Genomic DNA, 17,229 nt, shown 5'->3' on the forward strand with positions numbered 1-17,229 from the left:
TATATATTCTGAGTAAGGGATAAAACTAAAAAAATGCTCATCTAGTTAAATATGGTTGGGCCGATTGTCTGTCAGCTCCACGCATAGACTGTGCTGTATCATACGCGTGCGCTTGACGCAGAAGTATAGATCAGCCTTAGGGTTTAGAGCAGTTTTACAATTCAAAAGATAAATAGCTGGAGATACGACAAACGTTTTACCTATAATCTTCAGAACTAATTTGTGGATTTTTTTACAGGATGTCTTAATCATGTCACAGTCCCAGAATACATGCATCACAGTAACTACATTGGATTTGCACTGAAAACAACATTACGAAACATCAGGGAATATCTTATTTAGACAAACTGGTGTTTAATAAATTCTGTAAAAGTAATTAAAATTTTGCTTACGGTTTGATATTTTGGCACCTTTGAAAAATATGCCAGAACAGACCGAAAGCCATTTTTCTTCACTCAAAATTTGTTCCACAGTCTTTCTCCCGTGACTATTTTCAACTTCATAAGGTATTGTTACCTTTTACAGCGTCAATAATGTAGATTTTTATTTTAGTTTAACAAAAAAAAAAAAAAAAAAACACTAGTAATATCGCTATTACGCCTAGCCTGCTTTACTGAGGTGAAGTTGGTTTTATATTCACATTGGTTCATTTTTGAACAATGACAATCTGTGATGCGCTCGCTATATTGTTCAGCATGCTAATTTAAGTATGGCTTAGTAATAAGTTTAATACCGGCACCATGCCAGCCAACCACTAAGCATACAGTAGTTGCTTTAGGACAAAGAGGGTGAGAGAGTAAGACCAGCGATCCTTGCATGCATGAAATATTTCACATTATGACAAGTTTTGCTTGTTACAAATCTGAAAACGTGCTAGAGATAATACAGTTTTTCATTGGGAATTGTAGTATTATGTGTGCGTTCATGATCTTAGGAGGTGGGGGTTAGGACGGCAGGGGAGGGACTGTTTCAAATATATTATGCTAACCGGTTAGCATTTTAGCAGATCACCTACTGCACCTTTAATGTATATGTACAGTATTATTATAGTACACTATAAACTTAAAATGACAAAGGACATGGATGAAAGTTCATAACAGAAAATTCACACTCACTTGTTTTGGTGTTTGGAGCCCTGGAGATGTGCGTGATACTGCTCGATAGAGTTGAGGACCACGTTACAAACACTGCATGAGTAACTGCGGCGCAGGCCTGCAACACAAAAATAAAAGTAAAAAAAATAAAAAAAAAACATTTTTATTTGAAAGCAAAACGGAAACATGTCCCTACTGAAATGCTCTTCAAATTGTTTTGTCCCATTTCTCATTCTCTTTTGAGCATTATTGATTGCTTTTTGTTTTTGAGATTGCCTTGGTTGGCAAAGAGCATAAAAATCTATATTTAATTCCTTGTTGGTTTTGTTTGAAGGCTTTATTTTCAGCGTGTCAGAAAATTCTCGCTTCTAACAACGTCTTGCAGCCTTTAAGGAATCAGATGTATTAGCGGTTGTAGCCTGCTTTAGTCCCGATGGCCTTTTGATTTGGGGGTTATGCTACGTGATGGTCTTTTAGAGCGGAGGGGAGGGAGGGAAGCAGATGTGAGCTAATTAAAGGCTTTGCAGGTGGTACCACAAATACGAACAGCGACGGACCAAAAATAGATGGATTTGAAGAATGAGATTTGGAGAGACGTACTGTAGAACAGAAAAGCGTGGAGGCTCGTTCATCACATGTGGAGAGGCCATGTGTGCTCTTTCTGGGCAATATCACTCTCAGACATCTGCAGAGTTATTTTTGATGGCAGTGTTGTCTGTTCCTCGATCTGCTCCAAAATAGGCTTTTCACACCCTGTGTATTATTCCACTGCCACACTCAAAACAAGAGCTCTAAAAACAGAAACTGTTCTCAGGTCAGGTGAAAGCATTGCATGTGAGTAAGAATTGAGGGTTGGTAAAACTGGATTCATTTTCTCCGTAGGGAAATTAGCTTAACATTTACTATTAACATTTTAACAGTTACTTTAACATTTACTAATACAAACCTATGGTGATAACCAGTGTTGGGCAGTAGCATCGCTACAAGCAGTGACGCTACTAGCTTAACTAAATTTCTCAGTAGCGTGTCGGTAGCGTCGCTACTTTCTAAATCAATAGCTTTTCAGTAGCGAAGCTATTTTATTAGTCAAGTAGCGCAGTAGCATCCACACAAGCTACATTTACCGATCGCGGATCAATAAGTGACGGCACCGACATTCACCAAGCTGTAAGGGCAGTGTCTAGCCCATGAAAGTAAATCAATATGGTGGTAAGAATTACTATAGCTGCATCCCAAATCGCATACTTATGCACTATTCTACGCCATTTTGTAGTATAAATAGTGTAAGTAGTGTGTTCACACTGAAAACTCTAAAAATAATAAGTGCACTTTAATTACCCGGATGATGCACTCATTCAGCCGCTAAAATTAAGTATGGAATGATGGACACTTCACGCACTCAACGAAAACAGGTTTGCTTACGTAGCGGAAGGGGCGGAGCTATCGGACACACATGTTGAATAACTTTATTTATTTTGGATGGTGAAAGCAAAATTCTCCTACGAGAGTGATTATAGCGCCTCCCCATGGTGAATGCAGCAATACTCACGGCAGGTATTATTTGATAATTCGGTCGTTTATTTCACTGATTTGGCAACCGTCAAACGTCATCAGGGAAATGGTTTAAATTTCCGCTTGTTAAAAAAACATTAGTGTGCCATACATATACTATATGCTGTACTACATACATATACTATCCTGTTGAGTGTGTAAGTGCATTAGTACATAGTGCATGAGTGCATAGTGTATAGTGTGCCATTTGGGACGCAGCTTATTTCTTCTTCTTCCTGTTTTACGGTGTTCGACAACAAAGTTTTTGGTGCGTCACTGCCACCTCTGGTGAAACTTGGAAAGATGACTGGGAGAGGAGTTATTTCTGAAGCAGGATTCCTCATGACCATACCTTGAGAAGTACTGTACATGTTACGATGCAATTACTTAATTTCTGATGCTGTGCTCAAAAAATAAAAATACTTTGATATAAATGTCAGTATTTGACTTCAATATGAGGTTGGCTTAAGATGTTGGTTTGACATTGGATTTTCGTCATTTACCAACGCAATGTCATTTGACGTCAAAATAACAGGCATTAAATTTTGGTCACCTGACAGCACAATTTTAATCTAACCTAATATTAACATCTTATGATGCTGTGTGTATGCTAGGATGATTCAGAGTAATGTATTCAAAGTTTTCAAGAGTAAATATGCTTTCCTTTTGGGGTGAATGAAATTAATGTTGACTTACCTGGTTAAATAAAGGTTATTATTATAATGTTTAAGTAGATGTCACAAACCAGCACCATGGCGCATCCACACACACACAGTGACCTCTAGTTCAGAAACACGATAGCAGATCGGGAGCATGGGAGTAGAACATGTGCACAAAATGTGATGAACCCATTTGAATTCTACACTGAATGCTGTATTTTAAAGTCTCTGCATTACTATTATATACTCTCAGCTGAACTCACATCTGACTCCTAACAGCCAATGATTCTGACTGGCAAAGCTGTGGAGTAAACGAAACGCTATTGGCCATTTTTTAAAAAGAGGACAGGCTACTCAAGTCTGTTCTGTCCTTGTATGTTTTAGTTGAAATTGTAAGACATTAAAACAGCTGTGCATTTTAAGACACTTCAGGGGACCTTTAAAGGTTGATCAGATATTGGTGTTTTGATTTCAGCCAGCCCATTGTATAGTATTGTTTCAACTCTCGTTTTTGAGTGGAAGAGCTGCATTCAAAGCTCAGTGCATATTTGTAACATTGTGTGCTTGGTAACTGTAAACAGCTTGTAGTGAGGTGTGTTTAAAACCACATGCAGGCAGAAGCAGATTTTGTTTCAAAAATCTTACAAGCAGTATCTGTGCAGTATTACAGTATCCACATTGTCAGTAATAACGCAGCACTGTGAAGCTGCATACTGAGTTTCGTGCTGAGTCTATTTTACAGAAAACATGTTGAAAATCCACTGTAAACTGATTTATTAACACAGTTTGCAATTGTTTAAAGGCAAACTGTCAAATTGTCAAGTTCTATGCACAAAACACTATTCAGTAATTCTGACTAATCTGACTAACATCTTCTGCTTCGTATTTAAGCAGTTTCTAATCTATATACATATATAAATTTACATACCTATACATATACATACATATACATATATACATATACATATATACAAACTGTATACATACTGTAAAAAATGCTGGATTCCACACAATACCTTGATGTTATCCCAACACAAATTGATTAAGTTAAATTAACTGGTTTTGCAAATTTAAACAATTAGGTTGACCCTAAGTAACCCTCAAGAATTTGATTTAGCTTATTTTAAATAAGTAGTTTGAACAAGGAGCAGCAATATGTATGTGTATTATTGAATGTTGCTGCTCAGGGATCTGTTAACGATAGAAATACTTAAATATTCTGGAAACTGTTATCTTTATAGATTTATAGATCTTATAGATTTAACAAATTGTTAATATGCCAGGAAACAGTATCCAAAACCATACATTTCACAAGATCCACATTCAGTTATGGCTTTCAGAATATATATGCAAGATGAACCGATTTGATTGTTGATCCTTCAATTTATTTAGTCATGTAAAATGAGTGTATCAGGATAAGAATGGAATTACAATTATGGAGTGATAATTTGATTATTATTGTTATAGATTGCTATTTATAATTAATGCAGAGTGCTGAAGGGATAGGATTAAATAAGCATATTTCTCCTCCAATGCAATCTCAAAGCAATATGTAACATTTTGATTTAGTTGCTAATTCCTATGAACTTGTACGGTCTGATTTGTACATTTTAGTATGATGAATTGTTTTGTATTTTTTATTTTTATTTTACTCATTCGAATTAAAGTCAAGAGCGACGCGGTGGTGCAGTAGGTAGTGCTGTCACCTCACAGCAAGGAAGTCACTGGTTCGAGCCTCTGCTGGGTCAGTTGTTGTTTTTGTGTGGAGTTTGCATGTTCTTCTCGTGTTTGCCTGGGTTTCCTCCGGGTGCTCCGGTTTCCCCCACAGTCCAGAGACATGCGGTACAGGTGAATTGGGTAGGCTAAATTGTCCATAGTGTATGGATGTTTCCCAGAAATGGGTTGCAGCTGGAAGGACTGCATAAAACATATGCTGGATAAGCTGGTGGTTCATTCCGCTGTGGTGACCCCTGTTTAATAAAGGGACAAAGCCGAAAATGAATGAACGAATGAATAAATGAATGAATGAATGAATGAATGAATGAATGAATGAATGAATAAATGAATAAATGAATGAATGAAGTAGAAAGTAAAAAAAAAGTCAAATATACCACATGGTAGTACAGCAAATGATTGCTGTGATGGAAAATAAAGGCAGCAAGACACTTAAAGTGTGTTAAAGTGATTTTAGTTGTATTAAGAGCTTTCTCTTTATTCTGTTTCTGGAAATTCTCAAGAGGTGCGTTTTCAGCAGTTTGCTTCCAACAAGGTCCAGGAAGCATTACAGGAATTGACTGAGAGGCCATTACTATAGTAGACCAGTTCTTAATATTCTTAAAATCAAATGAAAAAGAGCAAATTCAGAGAGGCTTACAATTCTGAGGCATTGTGTCATTTAAAGAGACTTTGTCAAGGGCAAAGGACATCATACTCATTTTTTTTATTGCTTTTATAGTGTTTTTCAGCGTATTGATTTTCTCCCTACATTACTTTAAGGACAAAATATATATTTATGGCATCCAGCAGCATTTTAGTGCTTCTATTTACAATGTATTATATCTTTAAAACACACAATCTCACACACACACAATGTGTGTAGTGCAGTGATGCTTTCTGTGAGTTGAGAGTGATGTGCTGCATGTTCACAGACAGCTTGTGGTGGCAGTACACCAAACATATGGTGACAGCAAATATGTGTAATGAATCCAAAACACTATTCTTAGCGAGCTATTAATATGGACAGGATGCATGACACGACTGAGATGAAATAATGCAGTAAAATTCTAACTGACATTATAAAACACTTTACAGGCGGCTTCAATTTTACAGCCTATAAGCTTTTTCTGCTTCACCGTGTCTGTTAATTAGGAATTAGCAGTTAGCACAAAATTAAAGATGTAAACGTACTATTATATCAGTAGCTGAGATTAAACATGTAAAACTTGGCCTTCAGACTTGATAAGTAGCTTTACCGAGTGTTTGTTGCTGGTAAAAAGCACCGTGTGATGGGATTTTCCTTCATGTCAGACCCCTGATGACCTCTTAGTGTGGTACTCATAAAGCAGCATTGGTAGACACTGTGGTGGCCTCTAATCCTGGTTAATTAAACCGAGCGAGATGCCAAAAGAGGCACAGAGGAGGAGAGACGGAAAGAGAAGTGGCTCAATGAATGTTTACTGGGGGGGAGATTAAAGTTCGCTGCTTATACCGCTGGCTCGTGGAAAAGAGGTCGCACTTATTTCCGACAATAGGCCATCAATCAGTTTCTCTTCTCTCACCCGGGAAATTGCAAGCGAAAAGACGAGACACTAGTACAGTTGCACTAAATTATTAATCGTGCCCAATCAGACAGGCAGAAAGACTTGATTACTGGTGCTGTTTTACTCCGGATTCAAGTGTTCAATTAGAACTCAGCCAAAAGTGTGCGTGTCTTTCGTTAAAAATAGGAAAACTTTGAAAAGTAGGTCAGAAAACATGTAAATACGAACTGAGGATTGTCTGGAAATGTATTATTGAATGAGATGGAATTTGACTGTGGGGAACCGTTTTCTTCTGATAAACATCAGCTTATGACTTATTTCTAGTCTATTAATATACTGAAAACACCCGTAAAAGATTTCATTCAGTGTAGGATATACCCATACATTCTTGTAAGGCAGATTTAGAACAGGAATCATTTGATGTCATAATTAAAAATCACTAGACAGACACAAAATGCTAATTAAATGTAATTTTAATATTTATACTTTATACACAATAGTCACATCGCAGGATATGCAATGCTGAGATGGGATTACAGTTCATTATAATCAATGAAGGTGGCATGGTGGCTCAGTGATTATCACTGTCTCTGGTACGAGCCCCAGCTGGAATTTGCATGTTCTGAAGTTTGCATGTCCAAAGACGTGCTGTACTAAATTGACCGCAGTGTATGTGTGTATGTCCTGGTCCTCCGGGTTAAGGGTTGAGCAGTGGGCTAACAACCCACCCCATAAAAACTAGATGTTACGAAACACCAATATGGTGCAGCTACATATCAACTTCAATATAAATGGCCCTGGGACTGAGTTAGTAAAGTAAGTAAGTAAGTAAGTAAGTAAGTAAGTAAGTAAGTAAGTAAGTAAGTAAGTAAGTAAGTAAGTAAGTAAGTAAGGATGTATGCAAGTAAGTGTGCAAGTATGTATGTATGTATGTATGCAAGTAAGTATGCTAGTATGTATGAAGTAATTAAGTAAGTAAGTAAGTATGGGTGTATGCAAGTAAGTGTGTAAGTATGTATGTATGTATGTATGCAAGTAAGTATGCTAGTATGTATGTAAGTAAGTAAGTAAGTAAGTAAGTAAGGATGTATGCAAGTAAGTGTGTAAGTATGTATGTAAGTAATTAAGTAAGTAAGTAAGTAAGTAAGCAAGTAAGTAAGTAAGTATGGATGTATGCAAGTAAGTGTGTAAGTATGTATGTATGTATGTATGTATGTATGCAAGTAAGTATGCTAGTATGTATGTAAGTAAGTAAGTAAGTAAGTATGGATGTATGCAAGTAAGTGTGTAAGTATGTATGTATGTATGTATGCAAGTAAGTATGCTAGTATGTATGTAATTAATTAAGTAAGTAAGTAAGTAAGTAAGGATGTATGCAAGTAAGTGTGTAAGTATGTATGTAAGTAATTAAGTAAGTATGTAAGTAAGTAAGTAAGTAAGTAAGTAAGCAAGTAAGTAAGTAAGTAAGTATGGATGTATGCAAGTAAGTGTGTAAGTATGTATGTATGTATATATGCAAGTAAGTATGCTAGTATGTATGTAAGTAAATAAGTAAGTAAGTAAAAAATGGATGTATGTAAGTAAGTGTGTAAGTATGTATGTATGTATGTATGCAAGTAAGTATGCTAGTATGTATGTAATTAAGTGATTTAACTAATTATGCAATTCAATAAGTAATTTATTAATTGAGTTATTAAGTAAATAATTAAGTAATTAAGTAAATAATTAGGTAGCTAAGGCGGAGCTAACCTCCTGCCTTTCAGGTTAAAAGTCTTTCAGGAGTTTTATTATTTTTCTTCTCATCCCTTTTTATTTACAGGACAGTTGTTCTTTAAATTTCTATTTCTTCCTAAATATTAATGTAAAAATCATAAGATAAATAAATTAATCACTTATGTTAGCTAGATTATGGATCTGGGTTACAGAAGCCTAAAACTAATTGGAATAAATTTTTGTCATGACAAATATAATAATCATCGAACCACGCCACTACCAAATTCACACATCAAGATAATTCCCAATTTAATTCCTCCGGCAGTATCATACATAATGTATGTAGCATTCATATCTGTCTATTCATCCGTTCACAACTGAGACCATATCCGTTGGGTTATGAAAATGAATACTGCCCCATATAATTCTATCACTGCTTCATCACAGATTTCCTTATAAATTCACGACGGTAATAATACAAAATAAATGTCAATTTTAATCTTGCACACAAACGACACAGGAAGATGATGTCAGCTCGTCCTTGGCTATTTACAGATTCTGTGAAGCACATAAACTGCTCTTGCAATTTTAAACAGGGCAAATCGCTGCACTTTCAATATCCCTCCTTTTCACCAAATGGCAGGAGGCTCTCGAGCGCCGAGCTGGTATTTACATCCTAAAGCTCGTCACTCTCCCTGCTTTTTTGTTTAGGGGGAAATGAAAACCTGTTTGCAGCAGGAGAGGACTGTGCTGCGCTCCAATTTTCTCAGCAACAAAATACAGCCTCAGTTGGAAGGCAATTACACTGAAGTGTTCTCCACGAAAATAGCCAAGAGTCAGGGCCGGGATCCGCTAGCAGTCACCTTTCAGATGAGCCCTAGCAGTGGCTTTCTCTCTACCTGATGAGAAGCTTGACAGATAATGAATAGCTGTGTGTCTGTGAAAAGCAGCCGCACTTTTACATTTCTCCATCTTTTACGGTCTTTCAGAATGGGACATGTGTGTGTATGTTGCATGTTCGGTGTGTTCGTGTGCAGGCTGTTAATGAGGATGATGAATGAGAGAGGACAGGCCGAAAGAAGCCTTGACAGCTGCCTAGCCGATGAATAAACCTGAGGCTGAACCGGAGAATGAGGAGCAGAGGACTGTGGGTATGTGTGCTTTTAAAGGGCAGCTATTATTTCCTTTTTTACAAGGTGAAGTTTAAGTCGCAAGTGTCCAGAATGTGCAGATCTGTGCAGCTTCAGTTCAAAATGCCACATGGATTACTTATTATACTATGCTCTTAATGGCAGTTTTTGGGTGGAAACATGCTTTTATTTCATGTGTGTCTTTGTAAATGCAAATGAGCCCTGGCCCCTTTACAGAAGAGGGTGGAGTCTTTACAGCTTGTGGCTTAATTAAAACAGGAGCATGTCAAACTGGATTCCTGGATGGCCGCAGCTCTGCACAGTTTTACTCCAACTCTAGTCAAACACAGCTGATCCAACTAATAAAGATATTCAAGATTACTGGAGACTATTAAGCAGGTGTGAGTTGGAGGTGGTTGGAGCTAAACTGGAAAGCTGTGACCCTCCAGAGTTTGAGACCATGTGTTTAAAGCAGGGGTGCCCAAACTTTTTCTTATGAAAGGCCAAAAACCAAACTTGATTGAGGGGGTGAGCCGCAGGTAAATATACAAAACTATTATATTAAAGCTGCCTTTTTAATTTCCTAATATATTAATATTGAAAAACAATATATGCTAAATACATGATTCAAGCTGAATCTGCCTTTGTCTTGATTTGCTCGTTAATGTCTTGTGAATTGTCCTCTATTTTTGACTACATTTTATCTAGATTTAGATTTTTGCACATTTGAATTTACAGTACATTGTACTTATTGTCTACTATTTTGTCCACTAAATTTATTAAATAATTAATCCATCCATCAATCCATCCATCCATCCATCCATCCATCCATCCATCTATCCATCCATCCATCTATCTATCTATCCATCCATCCACTGTTTTATAGTTCCGTCCATTTATCCCTATGGCTATCTGTCTCTCTGTCCATCCATCCATATGTCTATTTATCAATCTCTCTGTCTGTCTATGTCTATCTTTCTTAATCCATCCATCAATCCATTCATCCACCCATATGTCATTTTATAGTTCAATTTACCCATCCATCCATCTATCCATCCATCCATCCACCCATCCATCCATCCATCCATACATCCACTGTTTTATAGTTCCGTCCATTTATACCTATGACTAGCTGTCTGTCTGTCCATCCATCTGTCTATTTATCAATCACTGTATGTCTGTTTATCTGTCTTAATCCATCCATCCATCCACCCATCTGTCATTTTATAGTTCAATTTATCCATCCATCTATCCATTTATCCGTCCGTCCATCCATTCATCCACTGTTTTATAATTCCTTTCGTCCATCCATCCATCCATCCATCCGTCATTTTATAATTCCATCCATCCATACATCCACTGTTTTATAGTTCCATTCATCCATCCACCCATCCATCATTTTTTATTTCCATCCATCCATACATCCACTGTTTTATAGTTCCATCCATTCATTTGTCCGTCCATCCATCCATCCATCCATCCATCCATCCATCCATCCACCAAACTGTCATTTTATAGATCAATTCATTCATCCATCCATCCATCCATAATTTTATAGTTCTATCCATCTATACATCCACTGTTTTATAGTTCCATTCATTAACTTATCTGTCCATCCATCCATCCACCCATCTGTCATTTTATAGTTCAATTTATCCATCCATCCATCCACCTATCCATCCATCTATCCATTCATCCACTGTTTTCCATTTGTCAATCCACTAATCCATCATTTTATAGTTCCATCCATCCATACATCCACTGCTTTATAGTTCAATCTATTAATTTGTCTGTCCATCCGTCTGTCTATCCATCTGTTTGTCTCATAACATCCATCCATCCATCCATCCATCCATCCATCCATCCATCCATCCATCCATCAATAACTCCACATTTTTGAAAATAAGCTCATTTTACAACTACCCTAGAGTTAAACATTATGAGTTTTACTATTTTTAAATCTATTCAGCTGATCTCTGAGTCTGGCGGGAGCACTTTAAGCTTAGCTAATCGTAGGTCATTGCATTAGATTACACTATTAGTAAGACCTGGGGACCTGGAGATTGGCTAAATGGATAAAAAAATGTAAAAGTAGTTTAACTCTAGGAGATTGAGCCTAGACCAGGGGTCACCAATCTCGGTCCTGTAGGCTTGGTGTCCCTGCAGGGTTTAGCTCCAACTTGCCTCAACACACCTGCCTGGATGTTTCAAGTATACCTAGTAAGACCTTGATTAGCTTGTTCAGGTGCGTTTTATTAGGGTTGGAGCTAAAATCTGCAGGACACCTGCCCTCCAGGAACAAGTTTAGTGACCCCTGGCCTAAAGTTAAAAAATAAATAAATAAATAAATAAAAGTGGAGTGTTCTTTTAAAACAGGTAGTTAAATAAAATTCAGCAGATTTTGCCCTAATTAGATAATGTGAAAATGCTCTCACATTCCACCTGGGCTAAATTATAACCACATTTACATAAGCTACAGCAACTAAGCTGCGACTGACATTATCTAGCATTACAAACTGCTATCCCTTTGGGTCCAAGGACAATATAGTTTTGGAGAGATTTTGGACAGTTGAAGATAAAGCTGAACTAACAGCAGCAGAACAGAGATGTGAAGTCTGCGAGTGAGAACACCTTGATGAAAGGCTTTCTAATCAACAGCATCTCTGCTGATATTTCAATAGAAATGTCATTCGCAGTAAAAAAGCTTTCGACAAGGGCACCCTGCTGTCTCATGACTGGGAAAATGATTATCTCTTATGCAGAAAGCAAGCATTGATGAAACAATTTTCATTTTGTTCCCTCCAGACTTGACAAAGGCCAACAACAACTGCAGATTCCTGTGGATTTGCATTGAAAGGGAAACTCATATGTGCTTCTGTAAAAGTGCAAGAGGTCCCCCCCCAAAAAACCTTTAAACGCATGACTTTATGATGGACTTTGCAGATGGGATTTTGAACAGCGGTTAAAAATAATGAATGGTTTCTTGGGGTGCTCATCCTCTACATTGTGATTTGTGCGTTTCTATCTCCGGCGATGCAGAATCTCAGTTAGCTGCTGAGCTATGGCTTGTTTCCACAGGCTCTTTTGGACAATACTCTTCACTGTGACTGATGTCCCATGAGCACAGAGCTCAGATTAGCTTTTGGACTTATCAGTTTGCTGGTATTTAAGAGAACATTAGGCTTTCTACCTCCACACATCGATTATCTCTCTCTCTCTCTCTCTCTCTCTCTATCTCTCTCTCTTTCTTTCTTTCTTTCTCTCATTCTTTGTAACTTTGGCATTGTTGTTTTGTGTTTGGTAGGGTTGAAAGATGTTGATTAATTTTGCTGTATACGATGTCTAATGTGAAACATCACAATGGACGATGGCATCGCCATCATAGGCAGTGGTTAATTAATTATTTATGAATAATTCATTCATTTATGATGAATTCATTATTTGTAGCCTACCGTTTCAACTACCTGACCTGCATGGTTTTTGTTTTACCCATAACCAAATCATAAATAAATAAAGTTACACACAAATAACCACCTGTCAGTCACTTTTTCTGCGGGACTCTGGGATTAATAGGCAGAGCAATCTGTGTTGTTATAATGGCGTCAACAAACTTGGTTGGTAAAAAGGTATACAACCAACAGGAACCAGCCAACAGTATCTAAGGTTTTCGCTAAAATTAAGTACAAGCGTGAAAGCGAAAGATTGAAGCAGTGCACTGACTTTGTGACACGTTACCTGATTGATTCAAAAGACCAAAGAGTCGTTAGATAGACAGAAAATTAATTAAATGTCATGTTTAACAACTATAGTAAGATGCAATCCAGCGGTACATTCTTGATAAACTGTCTGATGTGCACTGCTCTCTCGGGTTTTTTGCTCGAAGCACCTGCTGACCGCTGGAGCTCAGACGTATTAGTGTAAACGGGGCTGTGTATTTTTCGCAAGCGGGTTGCTGCTGCGACGGGGCGGGGTGTAGTTTGAGGTTATTTGGATACCAGTGCCTGAACCGATACTTTTGAGCCACAAAATTATGGTGTATGACTCAAAAAAAATATTTTATTTGACAAAATTTTTTATATTTTAATCGTTTTAATTCAACAATATAATTGAAGTTTAAAGTATTCCTCAATTCATATTTTATATTTTTGGGTTAATATATTTCTTTTGATCATTTTTTTTGTTTGTTCACATTAATTTAAGTTTTGCATTATGCAATTAACATTTCATTAGTTTACTTCTAACCAGTGGAAAGGCTGTCATCAAAATCAGGGAACACCTTTTTTTCTACGATTGGGGCTTGCCTTAATCTGAATAAGACAATAATATGATTAAGGTGTTTACATGTGTTGCTTTTTGAATGCTCTTTTCGTGATTTGTTTAACATGCTGTAGCACATAGATTGATTAATGTCATTGCGTAACTGCGCTATCCACCTTTCCTCCAGAGTTTCATGTAATATCGGGTGTTCATGGAAACCTACACAGTGAAAGTACCAGATGATGTTACAAGCTGTCAAAGACATTCCTCTGCCTTTAAATTGATTCCACGATCCCTTAAATGTTTTATTAAGTTTGATGTGTTCCCCTCTCACACACAACTTTTGTAAAGCATCTGCTGCACGTTGCTGTGTCCGAATTCTTGCTTGTAAAATATAGCTAGAACACTTAGTCTAAGCGACGGTGTTTGGAATTAAATGTTCAGAGATGATGTGACAGAATGCGTACCTATGTGTGCCTTTGATGTACCTCTTGATGCTTCTTATGTCCTTGTCGCAGCACCAATGGCATCAAAATAAGGCACTGAAATTCATATGTTGATTCGGCCCGGTGCATACCGGTCACTGTAAAACCCAACAGTCAGCTTTATCAAATAAAATGAGTGTAGTTAACTCAAAAGTGATTGAAAGTTAATTCTTCTCATTTGAAAAGAGTTTTGAACCCAGTGTTGAAGGTAGTAAGTTTAATACCCCAATAATTAAATACCCCATTACTTCAAACTAAATGGAGTAAGTCCACAGTACTCATATAGATTAGTTTTTTATGGTTTGTAGCAATCGTTTTCCTCAAACGGTTTGAGTTGCCTTAAATTATTGGGTTTTACAGTACTCAGTTGGTTTAAGTTTCCGTTATTTATTGGGTTTTACTGTGCTCAAATTGCTTCGTTTACTCAAATAGATAGAAATAATAGTTCACTGTACTCTTTAGGATTACTTTTTGAACTTAAATGTTTTTTTTGCAATCGGTTTCCTCAAATGGTTTTAGTTACCTTAACTTTTTGAGTCTTAAAGCGTTTTAATAAACTGCACATGGAGCCTTCATTGTCCAGCATCTTACAGTTACACCTACTATATTGTTTTTTTCTAAAAAATATTTTATTTTATGTCACCTTCCATAGAGGTTTTGGAACAAAATTATTTGGATGAATTATGGCAATACTGAAAGATTTAAAATCATGTTTTGTGCTTTTGATTGAACCATTAGTTTTTTTTTTTATATAAACAAGCATTCCAATGTGTTTCTTGTGAAAACTTACAGCATGTTCTATTCACAAGGAGACCCTTATCTCTTATTTCGTCACCCTCTACATCACTTTTATGGAATGCACAAGTACCATCAAATGAACAAATCCACAAGCAAGCAGGAAAACAAGCAAATGAAATGATGTGCTAAGATTTACTTTGTAGTCTCACTTGTTTAGATCGAAACAGCAGTAACTTCTTTCGGGCTCTACAAAGAATAATAATTGTCATTTTTTTTATAGGATTCAGTTTTCTTTCCTATTATTGGTTATGTACTAAGAATGCTGCAAATTCCTTCTATAAATAACTACTGCACAAAACAAGCCAAAATCAGACTGACTTGTTCATTTTAGTAGCAGGCGAATCAAAATCAAAGCATTTCGAGTCGTACGTAGCTCCTAAGGACATGTGACAAGCCTTTTGCTAATTTGCCTTGGGGAAAGTAACTTTCAAGGCGTACTGATCTGGTTCTTGAGATGTTTCCGAAGGCGATACTCGACTCAACCTTGTTCAAACCCATGAGAAACTACCGCAATGTGACTCACGGTTTATTTGAACTGACTTATGGGATCTGTCAGGATACCTGGATCACACACTGTATGACTAACATGTCTAGTGATTACATCAATGTGAAATATGCATCTGAAGAGAACAAAGACAGTGACAGGATTGGGGAGGAGAAGGAGGGGAGATATTTGACTGGAAAAAAAAAATCTGCATGTATGAAAGCAGCATAAGTGGTACAAAATACATGGACTCTGAATTTCCTTGCATTCATTTTGGCTGTTGTAGTTATTCACTTGAGGAAATTAGATAAAAAAAAATAAAAAAAAAACAAGAAGGTTGCTGTTTCGAGCCTCGGCTGGGTCAATTGGCATTTCTGTGTGGAGTTTGCATGGTCTCCCTGTGTTGGTGTGGGTTTCCTCCGGGTGCTCCGGTTTCCCCCACAAGTCCAAAGTCAAGTGCTATAGGTGAATTGGGTGAGCTAAAATTTCCAGTATTGAATGTGTGTGAATGAGAAGGTATGAGTGTTTCCCAGTGTTGGGTGGCAGCTGGAAGTGCATCAGCTGTGTAAAACATATGCTGGATAAGTTTGCGGTTCATTCTGCTGTGGCGACCCCTGAATAATAATGAATGATAAAATTTTAAGTGAGTATATTTAGGTTCTATGAGAGAACTGGGTAAAATCTATTGTTTTCTCAATATTAAAATAAATATAATTCATTTTCTTGTCGGCTTAGTCACTTTAATAATCGAGGGTCGCCACAGCGGAATGAACCGCCAACTTATCCAGCAAGTTTTTACGCAGCGGATGTCCTTCCAGCCGCAACCCATCTCTGGGAAACATTCACACAAACACTGGCTCGCCCTATAATAAATTTAATTATATATATATATATAATAAAATGATAATTGAATGTGTTTTTGCAGCTAAAATTTGAACCTTTTTTTAACCATGTAAAATGTTATCTTTTTCAGGATTTATTGATTATGGATTTGATAAAACACTAATATATATGATAATATCTTAAAATAAATTCAAAACAAATGCTAATATTTGTTTTATTATGTAAATGTATGTATTGATAACATTTCTTCCAAATTACCATTAAAAAATGTAAGTATATTTTTAAAAAAAATAAAATATAAATATTATTTTGAACGATCTAAATCTAAAAACATCAAAATATCTAAACAAAATAACCAACAACAACAAAAAAGCAAATACATTTGGAAGAAAAGCCATTTTTAGTTTACAGAATAAATCTAATAATTTCATTTTGCTCAAACACATAATATAAATCATAAATCCAGAGAAATGTAAAGCCTCTATTTCATAGTTATAAACACTTACATTATATGGCCATTATAATAATTATTGCCTTTAAAACTGCCTTAATCTTTTGTGGCATAGATTCAACAAGGTATTGGAAATATTCCAACTGTTCCATATTCTTCAGCTGCACATCCATGATGCGAATCTCCTGTTCCACCTCATCCAAAAGGTGCTCTATTGGATTGTGATCTGGTGACTGTGGAAGCCATTTAAGTACTGTGAACTCATGGTCATGTTCAAGAAACCAGTCTGAGATGATACGTGCTTGACATGATGACATGCCGAGTTATCCTGCTGGAAGTAACCATCAGAAGATGAGTACACTGTGGTCATCAAGGGATGGACATGGTCAGCAACAATACTCAGGTAGGCTGTGGTGTTGACACAATGCTCAATTACTAATAATGGGACCAAAGTGTGCCAAGAAAGTATCCCTCACACCAATACACCACCACCAGCAGCCAGAA

The 17,229-nt window shown here is 36.7% G+C and overlaps 1 protein-coding gene across 2 annotated transcripts in view; it reads right to left on the bottom strand.

Moving 5' to 3' along the window:
- zgc:171482 overlaps positions 1–17,229 on the bottom strand; it is a 174,195-nt gene that overhangs the window by 45,076 nt on the left and 111,890 nt on the right. For both annotated transcript variants that reach the window (XM_068212964.2, XM_005157052.6), the window contains one exon: positions 1,116–1,212. In XM_068212964.2, coding sequence (XP_068069065.1) covers positions 1,116–1,212 — 97 coding nt within the window. The remainder of the gene's footprint in view (positions 1–1,115; positions 1,213–17,229) is intronic.

The sequence above is a fragment of the Danio rerio genome, chromosome 13 (assembly GCF_049306965.1).
Source record: "Danio rerio strain Tuebingen ecotype United States chromosome 13, GRCz12tu, whole genome shotgun sequence".
NCBI classification, from domain to species: Eukaryota; Metazoa; Chordata; class Actinopteri; order Cypriniformes; family Danionidae; genus Danio; species Danio rerio.